The sequence below is a fragment of the Pteropus vampyrus genome, unplaced genomic scaffold, assembly GCF_000151845.1.
Source record: "Pteropus vampyrus isolate Shadow unplaced genomic scaffold, Pvam_2.0 Scaffold116, whole genome shotgun sequence".
NCBI lineage: Eukaryota > Metazoa > Chordata > Mammalia > Chiroptera > Pteropodidae > Pteropus > Pteropus vampyrus.
The window spans coordinates 1,765,813-1,778,904 of NW_011888897.1; the positions used below are offsets into that span (position 1 = coordinate 1,765,813).

At 39.0% G+C, this 13,092-nt stretch overlaps 2 protein-coding genes and 1 pseudogene across 2 annotated transcripts in view; 2 read left to right on the top strand and 1 right to left on the bottom strand.

Annotated features, from left to right (window-relative positions):
* The window catches only part of C1R (complement C1r), a 9,717-nt gene extending 7,299 nt beyond the window's left edge, over positions 1-2,418 (top strand). The window contains 3 exon segments of the mRNA XM_011365801.2: positions 195-241; positions 981-1,075; positions 1,538-2,418. Coding sequence (XP_011364103.1) covers positions 195-241; positions 981-1,075; positions 1,538-2,304 — 909 coding nt within the window. The 3' untranslated portion in view covers positions 2,305-2,418.
* The window catches only part of C1S (complement C1s), a 28,932-nt gene that overhangs the window by 3,365 nt on the left and 12,475 nt on the right, over positions 1-13,092 (bottom strand). The window contains exon 13 of the mRNA XM_011365798.2: positions 7,736-7,742. Coding sequence (XP_011364100.2) covers positions 7,736-7,742 — 7 coding nt within the window. The remainder of the gene's footprint in view (positions 1-7,735; positions 7,743-13,092) is intronic.
* On the top strand, positions 10,602-10,717 carry LOC111743615 (annotated as a pseudogene).

A 13,092-nucleotide genomic window follows, 5' to 3' on the forward strand; every position in this document is an offset into this window, starting at 1 on the left:
CACCACCACCACCACCACCGCCTACACCACCACCACCACCTCCACCATCACCACCAGGTTCACCACTGCTACCACCGCCACCATACCACCACTGCTACCATTACTACCATCACCACTACTACCAATAAAAAAAATACCATTATCACTACCAACAACATCAACACCAGCACAATCACCACCATTACCATCATCACCAGCACCACTGCCACCACCACCACTACAGGTGTATCACTAGGACTTCCCCCTGCATTCTCCCCACATACCCACTCAGGCTGCTATGTTGCAGTTTTTTGCATTTAGTTTTACCAAATGACTCTCAAATTCATCTACAGGCATTTTTAAAACTTTTTTTAAATAAAAGAAATCATATGCTTTCTAAGTTTGAAACATACAAAAATGAAAAATTATATATATATAGGTTATATATGGTATTACTTAAAAGCTGGGTTTTGAAGTCCGGCAACCCCAACTTTGCATCTAAGTTCTAGAAGTTAGAAGATATGTGGTTTTGTGTAAATTATTTAAGCTCAGTTTCTTTATCTATAAAACTAGGATAATAATGCATACCTGCAAGTGTCACTGTGGTACTTAAATGAAATAGTGCAGATAAAGTCCTTAGCAACAAGCATGGCACATTGTCAGCAATCAGAAAATGTAGCTACCATTATTATTTACAATCCTTCTACCAAGATACAGTCACTGATGAGATTTTGATATGTTCCTTCCAGTTTTTGTGTCTATTTTCACAAATAGGGATCACAACGAACATATAGTTAAGTATTCTGATATTTTCATATATTAAAACAAAAATATATGAATGGAGCCTCTTAACACTTCTGATACTCCTTCCTGATATATTTTAACCTTTCCTTTGATCCTTGTCCATGCTGGTTCTGATTCTCCTCTTTCCACATTCAACACACTCAGTGTTCTTTGGCCTCTGCAACCTGCTTTTCCTGCCTACCCCCTCCCAACCTGATCACGGCCCCCTCTCCCTCAGGGTTGTATACATGCACAGCCCAAGGCATTTGGAAGAATGAACAGGAAGGAGAGCTGATGCCTCGTTGCTTGCCAGGTGAGTGGAAACCCTCTCAGGCCATCCTCAGTGACTTTTGCAACTCTGCAGGGCCTCAGAAAAAGCATTCCCAGAGAATGGAGACAAAGCGAGTGGAGAGACACTCCAGCTGGAAGTTGAAATTAGGCATGAGGAGTAAGGGAAAAGGAGAGGCAACATCCCAGGAGAAAAGGAGAGAGGGACCCAGAGAACTGGAGCGGTCCTGACATTCCAGCATTTTCACTGAGCAGATGGGAAATCAGGAAATAAAAACAACCAGAAAAAACCCCCAGAAAGAAATAAACAAGAACAAGGAGAAGAAGCTGACAATAGGCCAGGGATGAGGCTTTTGGAATGGGAGGAGAAAAGGAAAAAGGCCCAGAGCCAATAAGTAGGAATGAAAGGGGAACTAACTGATCACAGAGGGGAAGAGGGGTAGGCCTGGGCTGACTTGTCCTGGCCCTCACTGTCTCTCTTCTCCAGTGTGCGGGAAACCCGTCTACCCTGTGGAACAGAAGCAGCGCATCATTGGAGGGCAAAAAGCCAAGATGGGCAACTTCCCCTGGCAGGCGTTCACCAATATCCACGGGCGCGGAGGTGGAGCCTTATTGGGCGACCGCTGGATCCTCACGGCTGCCCACACCCTCTACCCCAAAGAATACAGTGCACAAAACAATGCCACCTTGGATGTGTTCCTGGGCCATATAAATGTGGAAGAGATCACAAAACTTGCAAACCACCCTGTCCGCAGGGTCAGCATCCACCCAGACTACCGCCAGGATGAGTCTCACAATTTTGAAGGGGACATCGCCCTCCTCGAACTGGAAAATAGTGTCACTCTGAGCCCCAGCCTCCTCCCCATCTGCCTCCCTGACAATGAGACCTTCTATGACAAGGGCCTCATGGGCTATGTCAGTGGCTTTGGGATAATGGAGGATAGGCTTGCTCATGACCTCAAGTTTGTCCGTCTGCCTATAGCTGACCGAAAGGCATGTGAGATATGGCTCAAGAATAAAAAAAGGACGGATGTGTTTTCTCAAAACATGTTCTGTGCTGGGGATCCGACTCAAAAGCAGGATGCATGTCAGGGCGACAGTGGAGGGGTCTTTGCAGTGAAAGATGAGAATGACCGCTGGGTGGCCACGGGAATCGTATCCTGGGGCATCGGGTGTAGCAGGGGGTATGGCTTCTACACCAAACTACTCAACTACGTGGACTGGATCAAGAAAGAGATGGGGGAGGAAGACTGATCCCAGAATTCACTAAGTCAGAACCTAGAAAGCAGTGTATTCAAAAAAAAATTATCTGACTATTTGTTTATAACTGTTAAGAATCCATATTAAAATCACTGATGCAGCAAGACACTTTGTGAAATAAATTTTTTTCTATAATCCCATCCACCACGTTCTTCACCTGAAACAACCCGAAGGTCACTTTTCTTTCCTCCAAGGATTGCAGAAGATATATTCTACAATCTCTAGTTATCATTCTCCTCTTTCATTTTTATACTATTGGGTAATTGAATAAAACTCTTTCCAAATAAAATCTTATGAGAAATTCCAGTGTGTAAATGAGTTAAGAGCAATATTTAATCAATATAAAAATATTTAGTAAGGCCATATTTAAAATATTTACTTAAGAAGGTAATGAGAACAATTAAGTTTATGCACACATTTACAGTTAGGGTTGTAGATTATTTATTTCTATATTTGTTTTGATTATATAATATGAAGAAAATCCTGATTTTCCCATATACATAGCTGCAAATATAACAGCTTTTTTAACAGCTCCAATTTTGAAATATTCCTTAAGAGAGAAGTGATGTGAAAATTTTGTTTCCAAGTTGAATCATTAACAATATTTCTAAGTAATTATATTTCTTAAGATACATTTAAAGGCCAGAGAAGGACGCAAAATGTGGGATAAGCATATAAGTATTTACACTAGAACATTATCATGATGTCATTGCACAACAGATTCTTCTGGACTTGTTTGAATAACTTTACATGGACCAACACACACAGGCCTGAATCTAATACCAATGCAGCATTAACAACTTCCCAAGTAATGACAAGTTTTTAAGTCCAAACGCAGGTCCACAATCCCTTATCTGACTCTCAGGGCCAAGTGCCTTTCAAGATTTTATAGATTTCAATAATGTAATATATTGTTTTGTAATGTCCCCAGCAGGGTCTACGGCAGTATCCTATAATAAAACTGATAAGTAATTCTTCTGAAAAACATCTGCATGTTCACATGTGTGAGATAAAGACTCCAAATTGCAACCCATCAGTTCAAGTCAGGTTTTGCCACTGCATAAATGTTGGTGCCAAACTTATTAAAACACTTTTAGTTTTTAAGAGCACTTATACTTTAGATGTCAGGATTGTGGATTTCAGGAGTGTGGACTTGTACAGGGAGAAATGACAGGAAATTTTTTCACATAGTCTACACAAAAGCATAACTGTTGACTGCAGTTTTTTTAATGGTTAGAAATGTTTTCAGAAGTGAAGTACCTTCAGGATTCTAATAGAAATGGGAGTGGAGTGGGCGGAGGAGATGGAGGGGATAAAAACCAAAACAAAAACTAGAAAATTGAACTATATTATGTCTAAGTTTCCTGGCAAATTTAAGATTTTTAAGATCCTTGTCCTTATTATGACCATCAAAGGTGACACAGCAGAGTCCAATGACTGCTCTGACCTTCCAGGTTCCCATTCCCCTCTCCCAAAGTCATGTGTATTTTATCCTTCAAGTGCACTGGAGTAGAAAAATAAAGACAAAGCCAATGCCATATGAATAGACAATTGACAGAAAAGACAATATGAATTGCTTTGGGGCTTTAAGCCTTAACCTAACTCATAAGGAGAATATTTAAATTAAGATAGCACCTCTTCATCTATAAGATTGGCAAAGATAGGCCCTTGAGTCCTTGAGCCTTTTGAGGTGCTCTTCTCTTTCTAAGGTATGCTTCCACGTCTGGAAGTGTAATATCACTTCTGATAAAGCTATTCTTTTCTGCTGTAAAAAAAAAAAAAAAATTTGGCAAAGATAATGCAGGTGAAGACAAAGAAGACAGTCACTCATACATTGCTTTTTGGTATGTAAATTGGTACAAACTCAAAAGAGAACAATTTGGCAACATGTAATCAAAATTACAAATGTGCATACCTTTGACCCAGCAACTCCACTTCTAGGAATCTTTCTCACAGATATTCTCACATATGAGATAAACTATATATGTACAAGGATAGTCATCACTGCATTGTTTACAATAGCAAAGTATTAGAATCCTGAATTCTGAAAGGTCTACTACCAAAGTTTCAAGTAAATTATGAAATATCCAAATAATGGAATACATTGTAGCCAGTCAATTTCTAAGACAGACAAATGAAAAAAAGTTAGAAGCAGAAAAGCATGTATAAAATACTACCATTATAAAAAAGAGTGGGTATGTATTGGTTTTATATGAGTAAAATATCACTGGAAGGATATATAATAAACAATGGTGGTCTCTGGGGGAGAACGGGAGTGAGAAGAAAAGTCGTCACTATACACTCTTTTGCTCTTTCAATTTTTGAACCATGTAGATGTTTTGTCTTCTAAAAAAAAAAAAATAGATAGAGCTCCATTATAATATTTTTAATTAAAAAATGTTTAAAGGAGTAATCTCATTGAGAAGACTGACATTTAACAAAGACTAAAGAAAGTTGAATACTCAGACATCTAGGGAATAAGCATTCCAGGAAGACGGAACAGCCAGGGCAAAGGCCCTGAGGCAAGAACATGCTTGATCCATTAAAAAATTGCAAGGGCAGCCAGTGCCGAGCAATATGAAAGGCTCGCTCTGGCTGCTGAATTGAGATTAGAATATACGTGGAAAAGAGCATAAAGGGGACCAGTTAAGACGCAATTATGGTAATCCAGGTAAGATGTAATGGTAGCTCAGACCAGGTGGGAGCAGTGAAGGTGATGCGTCGTGGTCATATTATGGATAAAATTTGAAGGAAGAGCCAAAAGAGTTCCTGATGGAGCAAATATTGGAGGAAGCAGGATGAGAAAAAGAAATAAATCAACTAGATGAAAAAGATTACAAGAGGTTTGATGAAAAACATGAGGAGTTCTGTTTTGGACATGTTACTCTCAAATGCCTAGTAGATTAGGGCAAAGATAGAGTAAAAGGGATCAGATTTACCCTCCCTTCTGAAACAAGCAAACAGCAACAACAAAAACATCAAATACATAAAACAATAGTTTTCAAAACATTGTACTTCAGGTAACAAAGGACTATGATCACTGAGAGACAACCCTATGATTGCCCCAGCTTACTGCCTTAAGAGGGTTTCCAAACTGACAAGCTGAAAGGAGAAACCCAGGTAGGGCTCAGTTGACTCCCTGAATTGAAGAGACAGAGCCAAAAGGGCAAGGAGACCAAAGCCACTAGAGCTCATGGGAGTGAGTATCAGAGAGGAGAAAGCCACACCTAGAGAACTCCGGAGATCTGCGAGAGATTCCTCAAGTGTTCACCTAAATGTGAGAAAATGATTCAAGCATGGAGAGTAAAGCTGCACACGATGACTAGAGAGAATAGTCTCCAGCAACCGCCAGGGCTGAGGATAGTGCCCGATCCCACCAACCAGACTGGAAACCCTCAGAATTCATGGGGCATTAGATAAGACATTCAGAAGGCTCTTGCCTCAGTAGTATGGAACAATTTACCCTACATTAAATGCTGCTTTTGTCCCATTTAACAAATGTTAAAAGCAAGACCCTGAAGGACCAAACTGTTTCTAAGTAACTTGAGTCCCAAAACAACACTCAAGAATATTTATAGAATTACAAAAATATCCAACAACCAACAAGATAAAATTCACAAAGTCTGGCAGCCAATCAAAGAATATGAGGCACAAAAAGAAGCAGGAAAATATAATCCATAATGAGGAGAAAAATCCATCAAAACCAAAACTGACATAGATATAAGATTTAGCAGACTGGAACATTAAAACAATTGTTATAACTATTCTGTGTGTTCAAAACATCAAATATATGTCTATTAGATACCCAAGGAGAGATGCCAAATAGGTTATTTGATGTAGAAATTTGGAGTTGAGGGGAAAAGTCTAAGCTAAAACTATAATTTCAGTCATCAATAGGCAATTAATGGATGTTTAAACCACAGCTTAAATGAGGCCACCAAAGGAGAGAAGTTGAATAGAAAAAAGGACCAAGGATCATGCTCTGAGGCCTGCCAGTATTAAAAATCTGGAAGAACAGAAAAAATCAGCAAAAGAGGATTAGAAATAGTGACTGTTATGGAATGAATGTTTGTGTCCTATAGAAATTTATTCGTTGGTGTCCTAACTCCCAGCATGAGAGTATTTGGAGGTGAGGGCCCATGGGAAATAATTAGATTTAGATGAGGTCATGAGGGTGGAGCCCTCATGAGTGATTAGTGCCCTTATAATAAGAAGAAGATCTCTCTCCATACATATGCACCAAGGAAAGGCCATATGAACACAGAGTGAGGTGGCTGTCTGCAAGACAGAGAAAGGGACCTCACCAAGAACCAATTCTGCTGGCACCTTGATCTTAGACTTCTCAGCTTCCAGAACTGTGAGAAATAAATGTCTATTGTTTAAGCCACACAGTCTATGGTATTTCATTATAGCAGCCTGAGCTGACTAAGACAGTTACCACTGAGGTAAGAGGAAAACATAGAGAGTTCAGAATTTCAGAAACCAAGGAAAGAAATTGCATCGAGGCGAAAGAGTGATCAATTGATTGATCTGGCAAATGTTGCTTATGAGTCAAGATGAAGACTGAGGATAAGAACTTCTAGTCAAGATGGTGGAGTATGTAAACACCATACTCACCTCCTCCCATGGTCACATCAAAATTACAACTAAATTATAGAACAATCACCCTTGAGAACAACCTGAAGACTAGCTGAACAGAACTCTTATTACCAAGGATACAAAAAAGAAACCACAACAAGGCTGGTAGGAGATGCTAAATGGGCTGGTCCCATACTTACTTGTGGCTTGGCTGTGGAGGTACCCCCTAAGAAGCAAGCCCCACACCAGGCTCTCCAGCCCTGACCACCTGTGCCAGAAAGAAGTTTCCCCACAACATCCAGCTGTGATAATCAGCAAGAATTCTGTCCAGATGAGATGGAAGGCTGCAAGAGTCCCAGACATCCCTCTGTCTGACTTACTGACAGACGCACTCTGAACTCCAGCGCTGGGCTGCAGCTTGAAAAGCACTAGAGACAGATGGGAGGAACTGAAATGTCTGACTTCAAAGCGGGGGCTGGAGAAGCAAGGTTTCCTTTGTTGAGCCCAGAGAGCCGGCAGGTGGGCATTATTATTCTTTTCCTGTTCTTGTCCCTCTCCCAACCCAGCCTACAGGCACAGATGGGTGCCAAATCTAGTCCCCATCAAATTCACCCACCTTGGTGATTCCCTGAGGACCCAACTCACCCAATTAGCATACCTTTTTCAGCGGCTGTGACTCACAAGTGACTGGCCTTGACCCATGCTGTGGACTTCTCTAAAACTTCTAAAAGGTCCACAAACCCCAAATGATCAGCAGTGGGCCCTCAGTGTGCCCTGTACCTCTTGCTAAGTATCCCCTAGCCTGGTACTAGTGGCAGCTGGCCTTGGTTTGCAGCATAGCCTCTCTCAGGTGCCTCCAAGCCCACCTCAAGCAACTACGAACCACAGATCACTTTGTAGGTCCTACCAGGTGGCCCTGGGCCAGGCACAAGCAGTTGTTGACCTTGACCTGCACCGGTGTCCTTCCCAAGAGGCCCCAGCACCAACATACCTGGCTTCAGACCGCACCAGAGCACCACCCAATTAGCTCCACAAACAACACACCCAAACAGTGAACTCAGTAGGCACCAGAGCCCCCATACAACAACTCATCTGCTGTAGTCACAGCCAATCCCCACAGCCAGTCATCCTGAGGGACAGTCCACCCACTGACATACCAACAGCAATCAAGGCTCAACTACAACAGGAGGACACACACAGCTCACACAAGGGACACCCCTAGAGCATCTAGCTCAGATGACCAGAGAGTTTGCGCCACTGGGCCCCACAGGATACCTGCTACATAAGGCTACCCTGCCAAGACTAGGAGATGTATCAGATCTATCTAATACATAGAAACAAACATAGGGAGGCCACCAAAATGAGGAGACAAAGAAACTTGTCACAAATGTCCAAATGAAAGAACAAGACAAAACTCCAGTAAAAGAACTAAACAAAACGGAGGCAAGCAATCTAATAGATACAGAGTTCAAAACACTGGTTGTAAGGATGCTCAATGAACTTAGGGGAAGAGTAAATGAACTCAGTAAGAATTTCAACAAAAAGACAGTAAACATAAAAAAAGAGGGAGAAAACATTTTTAAAAGTAGTCAATAATATTGTATGCCAACTGTAAATGAAAAATAAAAATTATTTTAAAAAGAAAAATGCAGTCAGAAATGAAGAATGTAATAACTAAAATGAAGAATACATTAGGTGAGGAGAGGTCATTACTTGTGACACAATTTAATATAAAGTGGATTTTTTTGCAGCAATTTATGAAGTTGTCTCAGTTTGTCTTAAGTAGCCCCGAGCCCTTTTCAATCTTTATTGGTCATTCCCCTTTTGGCATCCTGTGCTATTCTCACTATCATTTTTTATCCTTCGGTGTAAATAGATAGAAGGCAATTCATAAGGCTGACCTAAAGGTTGAAGAGCCTGTCAATCACCAGACAGAAATGGAAGGGATCACTTGAGGATGGGGGCTTGCAACTGTCCTTAACGATTTCCTCGTATCTCTTCTGGCTATAAGGCAGCTCAGTGGAATCCATCTTGTGAACACTAACAATTAATTGTTTCACACCCAGTGCGTAAGGGCATCCTCATGGGTCTGCCCATACTTGGAGATACCTACTTCCCCAACACCAGCAGCAACAATCAAGACAGTACAGTCAGCTTGTGATGTACCTGTAATCACATTTTTTATAAAGTCTCTATGTCCTGAGACATCAGTGATCGTCACATAATACTTGGTGGTCTTGAATTTCCACAGGGAGACATTAGTGGTGATTCCACACTCATTTTCAGCTTTCAACTTATCCAAGACCCAAGCATACCTGAAGGAGCCTTTCCCCATCTCAGCAGCCTCCTTCTCAAATTTTTTGATGATTCTTTTGTCCTTCCCACCACATTTGTAGATCAGATGGCCAGTTGTGGTGGATTTGCCCGAAATGACATGTCCAATGACAGTGATGTTGATATGAGTCTTTTCCTTTCCCATTTTGGCTTTGATTTAGTGGTGGTTTTCATGACACCTGTGTTCTGGCAGCAAACTTATTTCGAAAAAGTCAACCATCTCACTTTTAATTCATGGTCATGATTCTCAAGTGGACCCTTAATGCTCCCAGGAAATCAAAATTCCCTAATCAGTTCTCTATCCCGCTTTCCTTGATGAATATTTAATTCCTTCTCTCTCCTAATCCTCCCATCCCTCCTCATCCACACTCTTAGCTGATGACCTATGTTCTATTTCACCAAAACAAATAAAGAATTTAGAAGAGAACTTCTACACATTTCTACCACCACACTTACTGAAATACCAGCATCTTGTACTCTGCCTGCCTGCCTGTTACCATAGATAACTTACTTCTGTTTCCAAGATTCAATCTCTCCCCAATTTTCACTCACCATCATCATTTTCTCTATTATGTAATTCTCATCAGTATATAGATATGTTTTTATCTCTCTAGTCTTAAATTTTTTTCTATTGACTCCAGTGCCTCCAACAGCTTGTCTTATTTCTTTTGCAGCAAATTCCTTAAAATAATTGATTACACTCTCTGTCTCCAGTTCCTCTCCTTCCACTCTCTCCAATTCCAGTCTGGTTTTTGCCCCTATCATTTCACTGAACTGTGCTTTTCTGGATTGCCAATGATTTTGACATTGCTCGACCTAAGGACTGATAAAATGACACAAAACTATATGCATACATTGTCCCAATATACATTTTTTGGTTTTGATATCATATTATATTTATGTAGAATGAAACCATTATAGGAAACTGATGAAGAGTGCACAGGCCCACTCTATACTATCTTTGCAATTTCCTTGAATCTATATTTCAAAAGAAAAATATTTTTAATCATTATTTTAAAAATATTGGCCAAGTTTGTACATTAGATCAAGATTAAATAGTTTTCTCTACCCCACTTTCAAAAACAGATAGATCATCCAGACAGAAAATCAATAAGGAAACATCTTTCTGAAGAAACAATGGGCCAAAGCAGAAATGAAAAGAGAAATCAAAAATATATCTTGAGACAAATGAAAATGGAAAGACAACATACCAAAACTTATGGAATGCAGCAAAAGCAGTTCTTCTAAAAAGAAAGTTTATAGTGACAAATACATACATTAAAAAACAAGAAAAAGGACGTAATCCATAGTGTAGCGGTTAGCACATCTTTAGAAGCAGAAGGTCCTGGGTTGGCACTCTAGTTGAGCCACGGTCCATGGCCTACGGCCATGCCACCCTGAACAAGCCCAATGTCTGATCTCGGAAGCTAAGCAGGGTCGGGCCTGGTTAGTACGTGGATGGGAGACCACCTAGGAAGATGGGGTGCTGTAGGCATAAATAATAATAAAAGAAAAGAAAAGAAAAAGAAAAATATCAAATAAACAACCTAATTTTACTCCTCAAGGAACTAGAATAGGAAGAATAAACTAAGCCCGAAGTTAGTAGAAAGAAGGAAATAACAAAGATTAGAGCAGAAATAAATGAAATAGAGACTAAAAAGATCAATGAAGGTAAGAGCTGTTTTTTTGAAAAAATAAACAAAATAAACAAACCTTTAACTAGACTTACCAATAGAAAAGAGAGAGGACTCATAAATAAAATTATAAGTAAAAGAGGAGACATTACAATACTACACAAATATAATCAGAAGAGACTAATATGAACAATTATATGCCAACAAATTGGACAACCTAAGAAGAAATAGATAAATTTCTACAAACATACAACCTACCAAGACTGAGTCATGAAGAAAAAGAAAATCTAAACAAACCTCCCAACAAACAAAAGTCCAGGACCAGATAGATGCCTTCACTGGTGAATTCTACTAAACATTTAGAGAAGATTAATGCCAATTCTCTTCAAACTCCTACAAAAATAGAAGAGGAGAGAACACTTCCAAACTCATTTTACACAGTCAGAATTTCCCTGATATCACAGCCAGATAAAGACACTACAAGAAAAGAAAATTACAAGTCAATATTCCCAGTGAATACAGATGGAAAATAATTTCTCAACAAAATATTAGCAAGCCATATTCAACGGTGTATTAAAAGAATCATACATCATGATCAAGTGGGATTTATCGCAGGGCTGCAAGGATGGTTCAATACCCGTGAATCAATCAATGTGATACACCACATTAACATAAGGAAAGATAAAAATCATACGATTATCTCAATATATGCAGAAAAAGCATTTGACAAAATTCAACATCCTTTCATGATAAAAACTCAACAAACTGGGTGTAGAGTTAATGTACCTCAACATAACAAAGGCCATATATGACAAGTCCACAGCTAACATCATACTAAACAGTGAAAAGCTGAAACTTTTCCTCTAAGATCAGGAATAAGACAGGATGCCCACTCTCATCAATTTTATTTATCATAGTACTAAAAGTCAAAGCCAGAGCAATTAGGTAAGAAAACATAAAAGGCGTCCATATCAAAAAGGAAGAAGTAAAATTGTCTCTCTCTGTGGATGATATTATACATGGAAAACCCTAAAGATGCCACCAGGATACAAAGTCAATGTACAAAAACCAGTTGAGTTTCTATCCACTAACAACAAACTATCAGAACGAGAAATTAAAATAACAACTCCATTTACAATAGCATCAAAAAGAATAAAATACTTAAAAATAAATTTAACCAAGGAAGTAAAAGATCCACACAGTGAAAATTTTAAATACTGATGAAAGAAAATGAAAGAGACACAAATTAATGGAAAGTTATTCCTTGACCACAGATTGGAAGAATTAATATTGTAAAATGTCCATGTCTCCCAAAGCTATCTATAGATTCAGAGCAATCCCTATAGAAATTCCATGGCATTTTCCACAAAAATAAAAAAAAAATAACCCTAAGACTTGTATAGAATCACAAAAGACCCTGAATAACCAAAGCAATCTTAAAACAGAACAAAGCTGAAGGCATCATGCTTCTTGATTTCAAAATATAATGCAAAGCAATAATAATCAAAGCAGTATGGTATTGGCATAAAAACAGACACATAGATTAATGAAACAGAATAGAGAGCCCAAAAATAAACCTACACATATATAGTCAATGAATATGTAAGAAAGGAGCCAAAAGTATACAATGGGGAAAGGATAATCTATTCAATTGATGGTGTTGGAAAAAACTAGATTGCCACATGTAAAAAAAAAAAAAAAATTAAACTAGACTCCTATCTTAGACCACACACAAAAATGAACTTTAAAAAGTTTTTAATCTTAAAGACATGAATGTAAGACCTGACACCAAAAGCAAAAGCAACAAAAGCAAAAAATAAACAAGTGAGACTACATTAAACTAAAATCTTCTGTTCAGCAAAGGAAATTATCAACCAAATGAAAAGGCAGCCTACCAGATGGGAGAAAATATTTGCAGACCACATATCTGGTAAGGGGTTATATCCAAAATACACAAGGACCTAATACAACTCAAGAGTGAAAAAGGAAATAGCCTAGTTTAAAATGGGCAAAGAATCTGAATAGACATTTTTCCAAAGAAGACATACAAATGGCCAATTACACAATAAGGTACTCAGAATCACTAATCATCAGAAAGATGCAAGTCAAAACACAATGAAATATTACCTCACATCTGTTAGGATGGCTATTATCAAAAAAGAAAGAGAGACAGAGACAGAGACAGAGACAGAGAGAGACAGAGAGAGGAAGGAAGGAAGGAAGGAAGGAAGGAAGG